This window comes from Nerophis lumbriciformis, linkage group LG09 (genome assembly GCF_033978685.3).
Source record: "Nerophis lumbriciformis linkage group LG09, RoL_Nlum_v2.1, whole genome shotgun sequence".
In the NCBI taxonomy this organism is placed as follows: Eukaryota; Metazoa; Chordata; class Actinopteri; order Syngnathiformes; family Syngnathidae; genus Nerophis; species Nerophis lumbriciformis.
The window spans coordinates 16,981,540-16,994,453 of record NC_084556.2 but is presented as its reverse complement, the minus strand read 5'-3'; the positions used below and the strand labels follow the sequence as shown (position 1 = coordinate 16,994,453).

At 39.0% G+C, this 12,914-nt stretch overlaps 1 protein-coding gene across 1 annotated transcript; it reads left to right on the top strand.

The window, feature by feature from the left end:
• The first annotated feature begins 1,196 nt into the window (after positions 1 to 1,196).
• chek1 (checkpoint kinase 1) lies at positions 1,197 to 12,908 on the top strand. Its single transcript, XM_072913796.1, has 14 exons — positions 1,197 to 1,268; positions 2,897 to 2,962; positions 3,272 to 3,386; positions 3,678 to 3,786; positions 4,016 to 4,080; positions 4,148 to 4,217; positions 4,296 to 4,484; positions 6,512 to 6,616; positions 6,685 to 6,769; positions 6,833 to 6,916; positions 6,989 to 7,157; positions 7,240 to 7,371; positions 12,127 to 12,228; positions 12,322 to 12,908. The coding sequence occupies exons 1-14, from the start codon at positions 1,213 to 1,215 to the stop codon at positions 12,415 to 12,417; spliced, it is 1,443 nt and encodes a 480-aa protein (XP_072769897.1). The 5' UTR covers positions 1,197 to 1,212; the 3' UTR covers positions 12,418 to 12,908.
• The last annotated feature ends 6 nt before the right edge of the window (positions 12,909 to 12,914 follow it).

Genomic DNA, 12,914 nt, shown 5'->3' with positions numbered 1-12,914 from the left:
CGATATTTATGTTCAATATTGAAAAGACAATGAATTACAGTGCAACATCACCCAATTATTGTAAATCATGTGATTTTGACCTTAAATTTTGTTGATCATGATTATAATCTAAATTTTTCCCCAAAGTCACCACGATTCCTATATACCCCCTTATTTCATGGGATTGTAAACAATATCACAATGCTTTTGAACAATTCAAGAAAAAACACACAGGGATTTGTAAAAACATTTTGATGTCATCAAAATAGTATCGATCAGATCATACCAATACTAACCTGCTATCGATAATATCCATATTCGGATACATCCGCTCACCTCCGAAGTCCAAAGATCAGGTCCATACAAAAGCTGTGACGTTGGCAAACAAACCGAGTGATTTGAACAGTTCTTTTAAGTGAACGATGAGAAAATTATTGTCAATATTTCAGAATAATTCCCACCATTAGAGTACCGGTAATATTGGTATAAATTGAAATTATTCTGATCCACATCCTATCTGATAACTGCTATCAGCGACTGTTACCGTAATAAAAAAAAACAGTTAAAACAAATAAATAGTGTTTTCTTAAGCATGGGCCTGGGCCCGTTGTTGGGCCACGAGAGCCCCATAGAGAACCGCCTAAAAATATTTATTTCTCAGCTGTGGTCCGTATGGGCCGCAGCGGTACTCAGTTGTAATACACTTTTCCATCAATGTGGCAGTAATTCAAATCTTAAATAAACAGAAGAAGTATGGAGCTAAAGTCATAGAGAAGTTTCTTAAGCGCAAAAATTATGACTAAAGTGGTTAAGCTGGGTTTTTTTGGCACTTAAATTTTATTGACAGTTTATTTAAGAAACAAACATATAATTCTTATTGATTACTAATTCAGTTAGAATGTATTCATTTTAGCACTCTGTAATTGTACAAAAATACATTTTTCTTCAGTTTTTTTTTAATGAGTCCCTTTTTTTGCAGTATATTTGATTAGTAACTATTTCTAATCAGCCTGACATAAGCCTTGATAATATTTTTTGAGATTAACACATGCTTCATATCTGAAAAAGTGTATCCTATTAAACTGTAAGTAAGTTAGAAATAGTTATTGAATACCATTAAAATCCAGAGTGGGATAACTAATTCAGGGTTATTTTTTGGGTGGCCTCTAGTCCCTCTGTAGTGGAAACGTTGGGCTCTGAGGTAAAAAAAAGGTCAAGAACCACGGAACTATAATGACGAGCCAGTATTTTGAACGGCTCTTTGAAAGGAAATGCTCCTCAAGATTCGGGTAAGCCATAAATATATGGACAATATTATACTGCTACTGTGTGTAAACAAGATCGACGCTTTTAATGGCTTTAAAAATGTGGACTAATGTTAATTTTTAAATATGTTGATAGGAATTGTAATGGAAAGTCTCACTGTTATTTCGGTCTGAAATTAAGGTATAACCTCACAAATACATTAGGTCGTTGTATTCATACGACACATTTAATATAAAATATAACTGGTTTTCGCTGTGATTCTAAACAAATTAGTACTAATTTTCAAAACGTTTGACGCTAGAAGTATAAACCTGAAGTACGCCGGAAAAAGAAAACACGGAGGCGGAAGTGACACTAAACCGGAAGTAGGTGCAAAACAACAGCGCGCCAATTTCATACATACTTCACTACTGTTTTTGTGTCAAATTACTTTGGCAAAAATATTTTAGGTTTCGAGAAAACTGCTGCTAAGGAGGGTTTGCAGGTACGTGGCTACTATTAACAGAGTACTTTGGTTGTCATTTCGACTTACTGAACATGTTGCACGTTGCTGGCCAGGCTGCGTTGACGTAGAGGATTAGAGAAAAGATGTGATAGGAATAGGTTTTGATTGATTGATTGATACTTGTATTAGTAGGTTGCACAGTGAAGTACATATTCCGTACAATTGACCACTAAATGGTAACACCCGAATACGTTTTTCAACTTGTTTAAGTCGGGGTCCACTTAAATTGATTCATGATACAGATATGTACTATCAGATATACTATCATCATAATACAGTCATCACACAAGATAATCACATTGAATTATTTACATTATTTACAATGCGTGGTGTGGAGGGGGGGGGGGGGGGGGGGTTGGGTTGGGTTGTTATCATCAGTCATCAACAATTGAGAACAGAGAAATGGATATTGGAACAGTGTAGGTCTGACTTGGTAGGATATGTACAGCAAGTAGTGGACATAGAGAGAGAGAGAGAGAGAGATCAGAAGGCATAAGAAAAAGTATCTACATTTGATTGTTTGCATTTGATTATTAACAATCCGGGGAGGGTGTTAGTTTCGGGTTGTAGCTGCCTAGAGGTACTTTTATTGCGGTTTTGAAGGAGGATAGAGATGCCTTTTCTTTTATACCTGTTGGGAGCGCATTCCACATTGATGTGGCATAGAAAGAGAATGAGTTAAGACCTTTGTTAGATCGGAATCTGGGTTTAACGTGGTTAGTGGAGCTCCCCCTGGTGTTGTGGTTATGGCAGTCATTTACGTTAAGGAAGTAGTTTGACATGTACTTCAGTATCAGGGAGGTGTAGCGGATTTTATAGACTAGGCTCAGTGCAAGTTATTTTACTCTGTCCTCCACCCTGAGCCAGTCCACTTTGGAGAAGTGGGTAGGAGTGAGGTGGGATCTGGGGTGGAGGTCTAGAAGTAATCTGACTAGCTTGTTCTGGGATGTTTGGAGTTTAGATTTGAGGGTTTTGGAGGTGCTAGGGTACCAGGAGGTGCATGCGTAATCGAAAAAGGGTTGAACGAGAGTTCCCGCTAGAATCCTCATGGTGCTTTTGTTGACCACAGAGGAGATTCTATAGAGAAATCTCGTTGGTTGGTTGGTGATTGTGTGTTATAATGTGTGCGTCTGTTTGTTTTTTTAGCATGGCAGTGCCCTTTGTGGAGGACTGGGACCTCGTTCAGACACTTGGTGAAGGAGCTTATGGAGAGTATGAGTTCTTTATTATTTTCACATCTACAACAATATATAACAATACATATGTTTGCAGGATTAACAATAATTGTGCATGTGCATTACAACCCATGCACACCAGTCTTCCTATTTATTACATACTTATCTTTGTAAAGTCTCAGCAGTCGAGTCAGCCAGTTCCCCATAATTAATCAGACATACAGTATACAAATATGTTTTCACTGGACAACATAAATCATAGTTGTTGTTTTTTTTCATTTTGATCGTCTATAAGTTATTTCTGTGTGTTTTAATATTGATCTTTAACCTTCCCCAATGTGCTCAGAGTGAGGCTGCTGGTGAACAGACAGACGGAGGAGGCGGTTGCAGTCAAAGTGATTGACACCTCTCAAGCCAAAGAATGTGCAGAGAATGTCAAGAAGGAAGTCTGTGTACACAAGGCAAGATGCCATCTTTAATTTGAAAACTGATGTGCGGAAGATTACTTAAAGTAAATAAAGTATAATCGAGTCCTCAACTTGGATACACTTTAGTAGTCAGTCTACAGTATAAACTGTAGAAGTACAAGTAAGTCAACACACAGCCTTTTTTTGTCTAAGTAACTTGGAATACAACTGTGTTATTATTTAGTATGAGTACCATTATTACCGAGCAATGCCAAAAAACAAATGGTTGTTGAAATGTAAGGTTTGTGAGATTCTGTAAATAGTGATTTGCACTATTTCGTTTAGATCCTGAACCACGAAAACATAGTGCGTTTTTTCGGCCATCGTAAGGAAGGACCTACTATGTATCTTTTTTTGGAGTACTGCACAGGAGGAGAGCTGTTCGATCGAATTGGTGAGACATACATGCTCATTTATTGAGATCCAATACTAGAACTGTGTAAAATTATCTTTTTCTAAAGATAACAGTGCCCACTTTGGATTAATTGTATTTTTGGTAGCAGTTTGCAGTGGTGTAAGACTGCACCAATATGTGTTCCTAATATTTACTTGTTTTGAATTGGATGCCACTGATTTGTACACGTGTACCTAATAAATACGATTTAAGAAATGTTTTTCCTTAGAGCCTGACTTGGGGATGGCGGAGAAAGATGCTCATAAATTTTTCCAGCAGCTTATAGCCGCAGTGGTGAGATAAGCAAAGTTAAGATTTTGTGCTTGCTTATATTCGATTAGTCACTGCATGCCTCTTACAGGAGTACCTCCACAATATGGGCATCACTCACAGAGACATAAAGCCAGAGAACATTTTGCTGGACAGCAAAGGTGAGAAGATTTTGGCAACGACATACTGTAAATATGTCGCGTATCCAAACTTTAATCAGCTGCACTTTCACTTTCCAGACAACCTCAAGCTGACGGATTTTGGCCTCGCGACCATGTTTCGCTTCAAAGGACGAGAGCGACCCATGTACCGACTCTGCGGGACTCTTCCTTATGTTGCCCCTGAGCTGTTGAAGCAGACTGAGTACAAAGCTCAGCCGGCAGATATCTGGGCTTGTGGGATTGTGCTGACTGCAATGCTGGCTGGAGGTAAATAATCATTGGTCAAGATCACATCCTGGTCTGCGCTTTTGCCATACATTTATCATTTACTCTTGAGAAAAAAAGCCAGGACAGTGTTTCAGTCTATTTGATGTTAGAGTCTCCTAAAGTGTCTAAGACCAGAAAGTCGTCAGTCCCATTGTAATGTGTTTGGAGGGCCAACAGGCAGGGCCAAACCTATTTGTGGATGTCTGCTGGAAAAGGTTGTTATCAAATTAGCAAGAAACAGAGGCAAAGTTGTGCTAATTTTAAGATTATGATGATCAATAAAGCAGAGCAGAACTGTTAAGTGGCTAAAAATAAACTGGTCTTGGAAAAAGAGTGATTGTGTTATTCGCTAGTCGTGGCAACTATTGATTATTTTAATAATCTATTGATCATTTTGTTTGTTGTGGAAGGTATAGCTCGGTTGGTAGAGCGGCCGTGCCAGCAACTTGAGGGTTCCAGGTTCGATCCCCGCTCCCGCCATCCTAGTCACTGCTGTTGTGTCCTTGGGCAAGACACTTTAACCACCTGCTCCCAGTGCCACCCACACTGGTTTAAATGTAACTTAGATATTGGGTTTCACTCTGTAAAAGCGCTTTGAGTCACTAGAGAAAAGCGCTATATTAATATAATTCACGTCACGCCACGTTTGATTAATCAGGTAATCAGATAAAACACACTTAACAGCGTATTTTCAATGCGTATTTTAGGATAAATAGTTAAAATAAACATTACTATTACCTTAATTTTTTTTTTTTTTTGATAAATGCACATCACCAACATTCAAATTGCACTTTTAACATCTGTGCATTAACAAAACAAGTCTACACTGTTTGCTGCCACGCCGATCACTTTACCCACACACCAAAGCTCTCGTGTGCTCTTTTGCAGCCGCTGTGTGGAAACTGTTTTTAGTATTTAAACTTCCAGGCCGTCCCGGATTTTTTTAGTTTTAATAGTCACTCATTAAACTAATAATCAGAGCAACAGAATATAAATCACATCATTTTTCTAACCGATTAATTGTTGCAGCCCTAATATTTGCCACATTATAGTAAAAATTGTCTCCATTAAAGGGGTCATATTCTGAATTTTTTCTACATTTAAAACCCTTCCTTGTAGTCTACGTAACATGTAATGGTGGTTCTTTGGTCAACATTTTGCATAGATTATGTTTTACAGACCATCATCAAGCCGCTTTCTGACCGTCTATTCAGGATGCCGTTTTGTGGGCCTTCTTATTTAGGCAACTTCCAAACAGATCAAATCAAATCCAATCAACTTTATTTATAAAGCACATTTAGGTAATGGGTCCCATTTTTATAGTCTTTGGTATGACTCGGCCGGGGTTTGAACTCTCAACCTATAGATCTCAGGGCGGACACTCTAACCACTAGGCCACTGAGTAGGTCTATAATCAACATTTTGTGCATTATTGTCTATCTGTGTTGGCCCTGCGATGAGGTGGCGACTTTTTCTGTCTGAATGCAGCTGGGATAGGCTCCAGCTAACCCCGCAACCCCGAGAGGGACAAGCGGTACAAAATGGATGGATGGATGGATGGAATAAAGTAAAAATAACAACTATTTACTGTTTGTCACCACACAGATCACCAGCACCCACACACCACCACTCTGGATATACTGGATTTGATTATTTTTTATTTACACTCATTCAACAAATAACCAAAGCAACAGAATATATACAAAAGCTTTTTTTAATCGATTAATCGTTGCAGCCCAAAAAGTGCGTGGTGCTGTCTGCAATTGAGTTAAATACTGTCAAGAAAGAGTGTTTGAGGTAATTTGCTGACATGCGATGTTGAGTCACTGTTTTTACATCAAATCTGCCACCACCTTTTAACTTTAACTTTTGTCAAGTACACAACTGAGTTTATCGGCAATCATTCACTCAGCCTACACAGTTTGAAAGATGCCAAGTCATGATTGCGTAATCCAAATCAGCAATGGGCTTTTCTAAATGTTCTAGCACGTTTTGTTCCACGCTTGTGTCTCGTGTGACTTTTCCAGAGTTGCCATGGGACCAGCCCTCTGAAATCTGTCAGGAATATTCAGATTGGCTTCAGAGGAAAACCTACCTGGCTCCTTGGAAGAAAATACAACCCATGCCTCTTTGTAAGTTCTCAATGCGTAAATAGTGTGAATGTCTCTCCTTGTGTTTATTTACTTCATGTTTTTGGCAGGTTTGTTGTCCAAGTTATTGCTGGCCAAACCTGATGCACGAATCACCATTTCAGACATTCAGAAAGACCGCTGGTTTGCTCAAGGAAAGTCCTCATAGCAGTGCACACGAGCGTTGTATAGTTATTGATAAAGGTGTTTTTGTGCAGGTGTGAAGCAACCATCAGGTTCCCTAAACTGCGGTTCTAAAAAACACCTTCGAGCTGATGGTGCAGTGATATCCCGAGCCAACAGGTGGATTTCTAATGTTATTTGTTGTTTTTTTTCTGTAATGATAGCATTACGCGTTTGCTTCTCTCCCTGCAGTGATGACAAGATGGAGTTCTCCAGCTCCCAACCGGACCTGGCAGGACGAGGCTGGGAAGCCATGCTGCTCATCAGCCAGATGGACGGTCAGGTCAGCTTCTCCCAGCCGACCAAACCTGAGCACATGCTACTGGGGAGTCAGCTGCTAGGAACGCCGGGAGCCAGTCAGGTCACACGCTCGGTTTTTCGTTCTTTGAACGTCTGAACAAAGTGGATGATGTTAAGAATCTCTCCTCACTGTTTGGATACAGACGCCGTTGCAGAGATTGGTGCGCAGAATGACACGCTTCTTCACCACCGTGAGCGCTGACGCCTCGCTGGCTTCCCTTAAAGATGCCTGTGACGCTCTAGCATTCGGCTACATACTCACTTGCACCAAACAGGTATGCGCTGATGCAAGGTGTCCAGGACTTTCATTATTTCGATTCACCATTTTCATTGTTTAGAATTTTGCCAATCCTGTGTTGTGAAATGGCTGCCAGCTCTCTAAGCATCTGCTGGGTTGCATATGACGTCACATCCGCCTCACGTCCGGCTCATTAAATATGCGTAGTGGTCAAGCCTGCGTCGGTTCTAAATGGGTCCAAGGCGTCATTTAGCTTTTCTAGAAGAAAAATGCCCTATGATTGTGTTGTTTTCGGCTGTAAAAACCGTTCAAATTGCAAAAAGGATAAACGTTTCTTCAGAGTTCCTCGAGAGGTAGTCAATAAGGGCGGAAGGCTGAAATATTTTACGAAACGACGACGAGAAAAATGGCACACTCTCCAGTTCAAGGGAGCAGAGTCGAAGAATGCACGAGTTTGCTGTGATCACTTTGTTAAAGGTTTGTTTGATATACTTTTAACGATTAGTGTTTTCCATTTAAATATTATCTTGATATTATTTGTATTTCTTAAAACACATTTTTGCCACGAGTGTTTCGAAAAGCACCAACTCGACGAGTCTAAATAAAATAAATCAAATGTGAGCAAAACCTAAGGATTAAGCTTTTACCAAAGGCAGCCGTCATAAATGAAGCTTTCAGCACATACACCATGTTAACATCTATAGTTATATTTTGATAAAGACGGGGAAAACACACGTACTCGTAAACGGCGCATGCAACCAACATTGATGTAAATGCGAAATTAAATAATGAAATGCAACCTTACCCAAGCACAAAATGATGCATATTTACCGGGGAGAGTCTTGATACAATTTTCAATGACCCTACTACCACACACAAAAAAGTTGTAGATCTCCATGCTTTTCCAAGTTTTTATCTGTTTTGTCATGTAGAATGGCATCTGAAGCACATGATAGTTCCACCTGTTTGGGAACGCGGCCGACGGATAAGCCTTGATATCACTCGGCAAGTCTTTTTTTAATAAAGTATAGGGATCTATTCTACTGCATAATTTTTGCTCGTATCTGCTTTCTGCAGGAAGATCTAGGCCTCTTGCGTACTCAGATAGTTTGCGCCCTGCTTGCTGCACAACAGCCATCTTGGCTTGGTTGACCACCACAGTTTTTCACTTCCGGGAAGAGGTCACGTGTCAGAATACAAGCAATAGAGCACATGTGTCAAACTCAAGGCACATTGGCTACATCTGGCCTGCTACAACATTTCACGTGGCCCGCAAAAGCTTGGAAATAATAACACATTTAATCTTTTTTGTTAAATACATTTAAATTTGGACTGAAAAAAATGGCACTGTATACAGCTTCGTCTTAATGGAATATGGTTTCATTATTTGATGCAACAAGCTAATACAATTTTTTATGTCATCGTAACGAAAAGTGGGAATCGTTGGCCACTCTGCAGTTTGATTATGATTCAGGGGCTATGACTTGATTATAAATAGATTATTTATGCAGCTTTAATAATATAATGTATATGAATATTATATATTAGTAATTTATCATTCATATATTGTATATTATTACATGTTATCACTGTATAATGTTTATTATTAATATGTATACTAGGCTCCTCTTTTAGCTACTACTCGGCTACTGTGTCATTTTCAGTTTTTGGATATTTGGGCAAACATTTTTAATAATGTAAATACCTCACAAACTAATGTTTGGCTTCGCTGGCTTCAAATACCTTTTCTGGGTGACAGTTTATAAGGTGGCGACTTGTCCATGGTGTATCGTGCCCTCCGCCCGAGTGCGGCTGGATAGGCTCCAGTCCCCCCGCGACATCGAGAGAGACAAGCGGTGGGAAATGGATGGATGGATTGAGGATGTATCAAGTAGCTTTTCAGTTTGCTCCTATTTACCACGGTGTACAGTGTTTTTTGGTGATTTCCCTCGGCTAGTAAGCAAAATAGACAAAACTTGGTGAATGGCCAGAGAAGAAACACACTGAAGCACTGACAAATGGCGACCGAGTAATGGACTGCGTAAACAGGATGTTATGTAGGGAGCTTTGCTTCTTCAAAATGGCCATGCCCTGTGTGTACTGTACTGCACAGGAAGTGATGTCATCAAAATGACCACGGCCTAAGGCTTCCAGCGGCACACAAATTGAATGAAGTGTTTGTACACGGAGACATGGTTCGCACACAGAGGCATATTTGGCGCCATCTAAAGGTTCGTAAACCGAAACGTTCACAATTACAGTAAGAGGGGTTTCTTAAATGGAGGTTCCATTGTATATGGAAGACTAGATACTTGAGAACTGTAGTGAGAAATGCTAAGTGATCAAAAAAATGATCGTCCCTACTTGGCGAGCAGGCATGCTTAAATTAATTTTGATGCATTCCAAAACCACAGAATGTTCAGACATTTAGGCCTTGCAGTGTTGCCGGCCGGCGGCCACACTGATTAATATTCTCTCTTCTGATTTATTAATCGACTTGCTAATTTCCTCTTCTTAGCTGGTTACTCTCTGCTATAACACAGTTCCTATTGTCCTTCTGTTGAAGTGTACACAGTGTTTTCTTGTTTCACTAATTCACATTCTACCTGGCTTATCGCCAGAGTTAGCTTGTTCTCCCTTCTCCGTGTGTGTTCGCACTAGATCTGCATTTAGCGTCCGTTTTATTTCATTTATGTAAATAATCGATATTTGGACATTTGTCCAAATCATCGTCGTACTTCTAATCGTGATGCATCAGAGAATTGATCATTTTTCACCTCTTACTGTAACCCTTTTTGGAATCCATTCTACAGTAGCTGAACTTCAATATCTGCCTGTCACCTGACTTGTGATGCTGAAGAAGGGTTGTTGGTTAACAAATAATCAAATGAAGGGGCACTTGTTTAATGTCATCTATTTTGTATTTGTATGGTTATATTATATATGTTTCGCAGTTACAAACGGCCCTCTGACGGGAGCCGTAACTATGATGGGGCCCATGATGAAAATGAGTTTGCTAGAAGATTTCACTACTTGGTAGGAGCCAGCAGAGGGCGTAATTAGATTGCTGCTTAATAAAATGTTTTTCCACAGAAATCAAAAAAGGAAAAATTGGGAAATTTGCTGCAACACGCTTAACTATGTGGCGTTTATGTTTGTGTGTTTTTAGTCACCTCCCTCTACTTTGTTGGTTTTTAGCTTAGCAATGTCATTTAAGTTTACATATTTAATACTTAAAGGGAACTGCACTTTTTTTGTTTTGTCTGTCATTCACAATCCTAACATAAGACAAGAACACATCAGTTTTTCTTTTTTTTACACTAGCTCGTAAATAAACGTTAGCAAAAGTCAGCTAACAATGGAGCCAGTGGGACCTGCACTATTCTGCCTATAAAGCTCTCTAAAAAACACTCAAAAGCCTCCATCAATGTTTAAATACAGGATATGCCGTAAGTAGAGTATGTATGTAACAGGCTTATCATAATAACATGTAATACTTAGGTATTTTGCTCATTTTAAGCATACAATTGTGCATTCATTTAGACGTGTCACAATGTCAGCTTATCTCTTCCACTACAACTAATCATGGCAGACTTCATGAGAGCCAACAAAGACTACTTTGGGACAAGTGATGATTCAGAACCTAATATTTTTGAGTCTGAATATAAGAAGAATGAGCTACAAGTTTTAGAAGCTATGTGCTAAACGGATCCAGCTTTAGTGAAACACAAGCATTAGCAGCAATATTGCTGAGTGCTGAACTAGATATACACAAACTAAGAACCTATTAGTACAATCACTTACTGTACAATGTATGCTATCACTGGGATGCCAACTGATGGAATGTTCACATCTTCCCGTTTAAAAAAAATTGTGGCGTTTCTTTTGTGTCTTTCTCACCATCTCCGGGTGTATTTTGAATGTCAAAGTTGACAAACTTTTCGGTTTGTGCCGACATCCTTCTACTATCGAGGTGAGAGGCATGATTTATAATCTACAATTACATTTCACAAGCTCAGAGGTGATGCAGCAGCTCACTGGCTCAATATAGCAGCATAAGCTTGTTCGCTCTCTGTGATCACGGCGCGGCATAAATAGTTGGTCTGTGTTAGCACTTATAATAATATCGATAACATTTGGTTTATATTCAGGTCAGGAGATGCACATGCAGTGTTGTTGCCACTTTTTGGATGTTTTTAGAGGGCGTTATGGGCGAATTTTGTACTCCTTTAGATGCATTTTTCGCCACCTGTTATATGCCGTATTTTACAAATTAGAATGCATAAAAAAAGAAAATAGGTGTTCTTTTCTTACATAGGAATGATAGGGAATGATAGGCAAAATAACAATTAAAAAGTGTAGTTCCACTTTTAAAATGCAACATTTGGAGTTATGTCTACAATGTCCCAAAAGCTGAACAATTTAAGGAGTTCAAACAAAGTGTTTCTATGTCTTGTTGAACAGTTTAAGAGTCAACTCCCAACTGTATTGCATCTCTTGAGCTTTTTACTGAATTATACTAACTAGTGATGGCAACAAGGGGAAGAGGCTGGCTGCTTTTTATTAATGGCATATACTGTACAATTATTACACACTTAGACAATATAGATTAAATGTCACGATAATGCAACAGTGTAATATGTCAGACAGGTATCTAATCAAATTGAACCCTCCAAAGCTCTAAATGTCACTAGTTATTGGAAATATAAACATTGTGCATGTAAATTGATTTGATTGGATTTCAGGCATTTAAATACCTTTTTTTTTTTTTTTGCTTGTGTTTGTCCCTCAGGTGACTGTGAACACACTGGACAAGCGCAATAACAAACTCATATTCAAAGTCCACTTGCTGGAAATGGACCAAAGAGTGCTGTTAGACTTCAGACTGTCCAAGGTGGGTTTTTAGTATCCGTTTGTATTTAAATAAAGCTGTTAAGACAAGATCTTCCTGTTCATCCGCTCTCATTTTGTGTGTTTGTTTCTTTAGGGCGACGGTCTGGAGTTCAAGCGGCTCTTTTTGAAGATAAGGCAGAAGCTGTGTGACATCGTCAGCACGCAGAAGATTTCACTTCCTGTCATATGACCTCACTGGTGAATATTAACAAATGTGAACTGATGCTGCAAGTTTGAAGAAGCTGTATATATTTATCTGTTCTAATAATGTTTAAATTGTTGTCTTGTTTGTACTGTTTTAGCATTCCATTGTTACACACATTCTCTATGGCAGGGGTGTCATAACTTTTTGTATGATGTCTTTTTGATATACTTCCCATTTAATTGATTTAACACGCTAATAGCGATCCAATATGGGTCAAGATATGCTAAGCACTTAAATAGATTACTACTAATTGGTGACATTGGGGACCTCTTGAAATTGTTTATTTATTCTCATTCTTTATGACAAATTATTGCAGGAATTAAATTGCTTTTTTACTTAAAACTACACTGGTAAAAAACAGCCCTGTAACACCCCTGGCAGTGTCAGAAATACCTGCCACAGTACTGGTGTACCTCATTCGGGGGACTTCTGCTCTGTAAGGAGACTGACAAATTCTTATGTTACTCACCACACTATGTGAA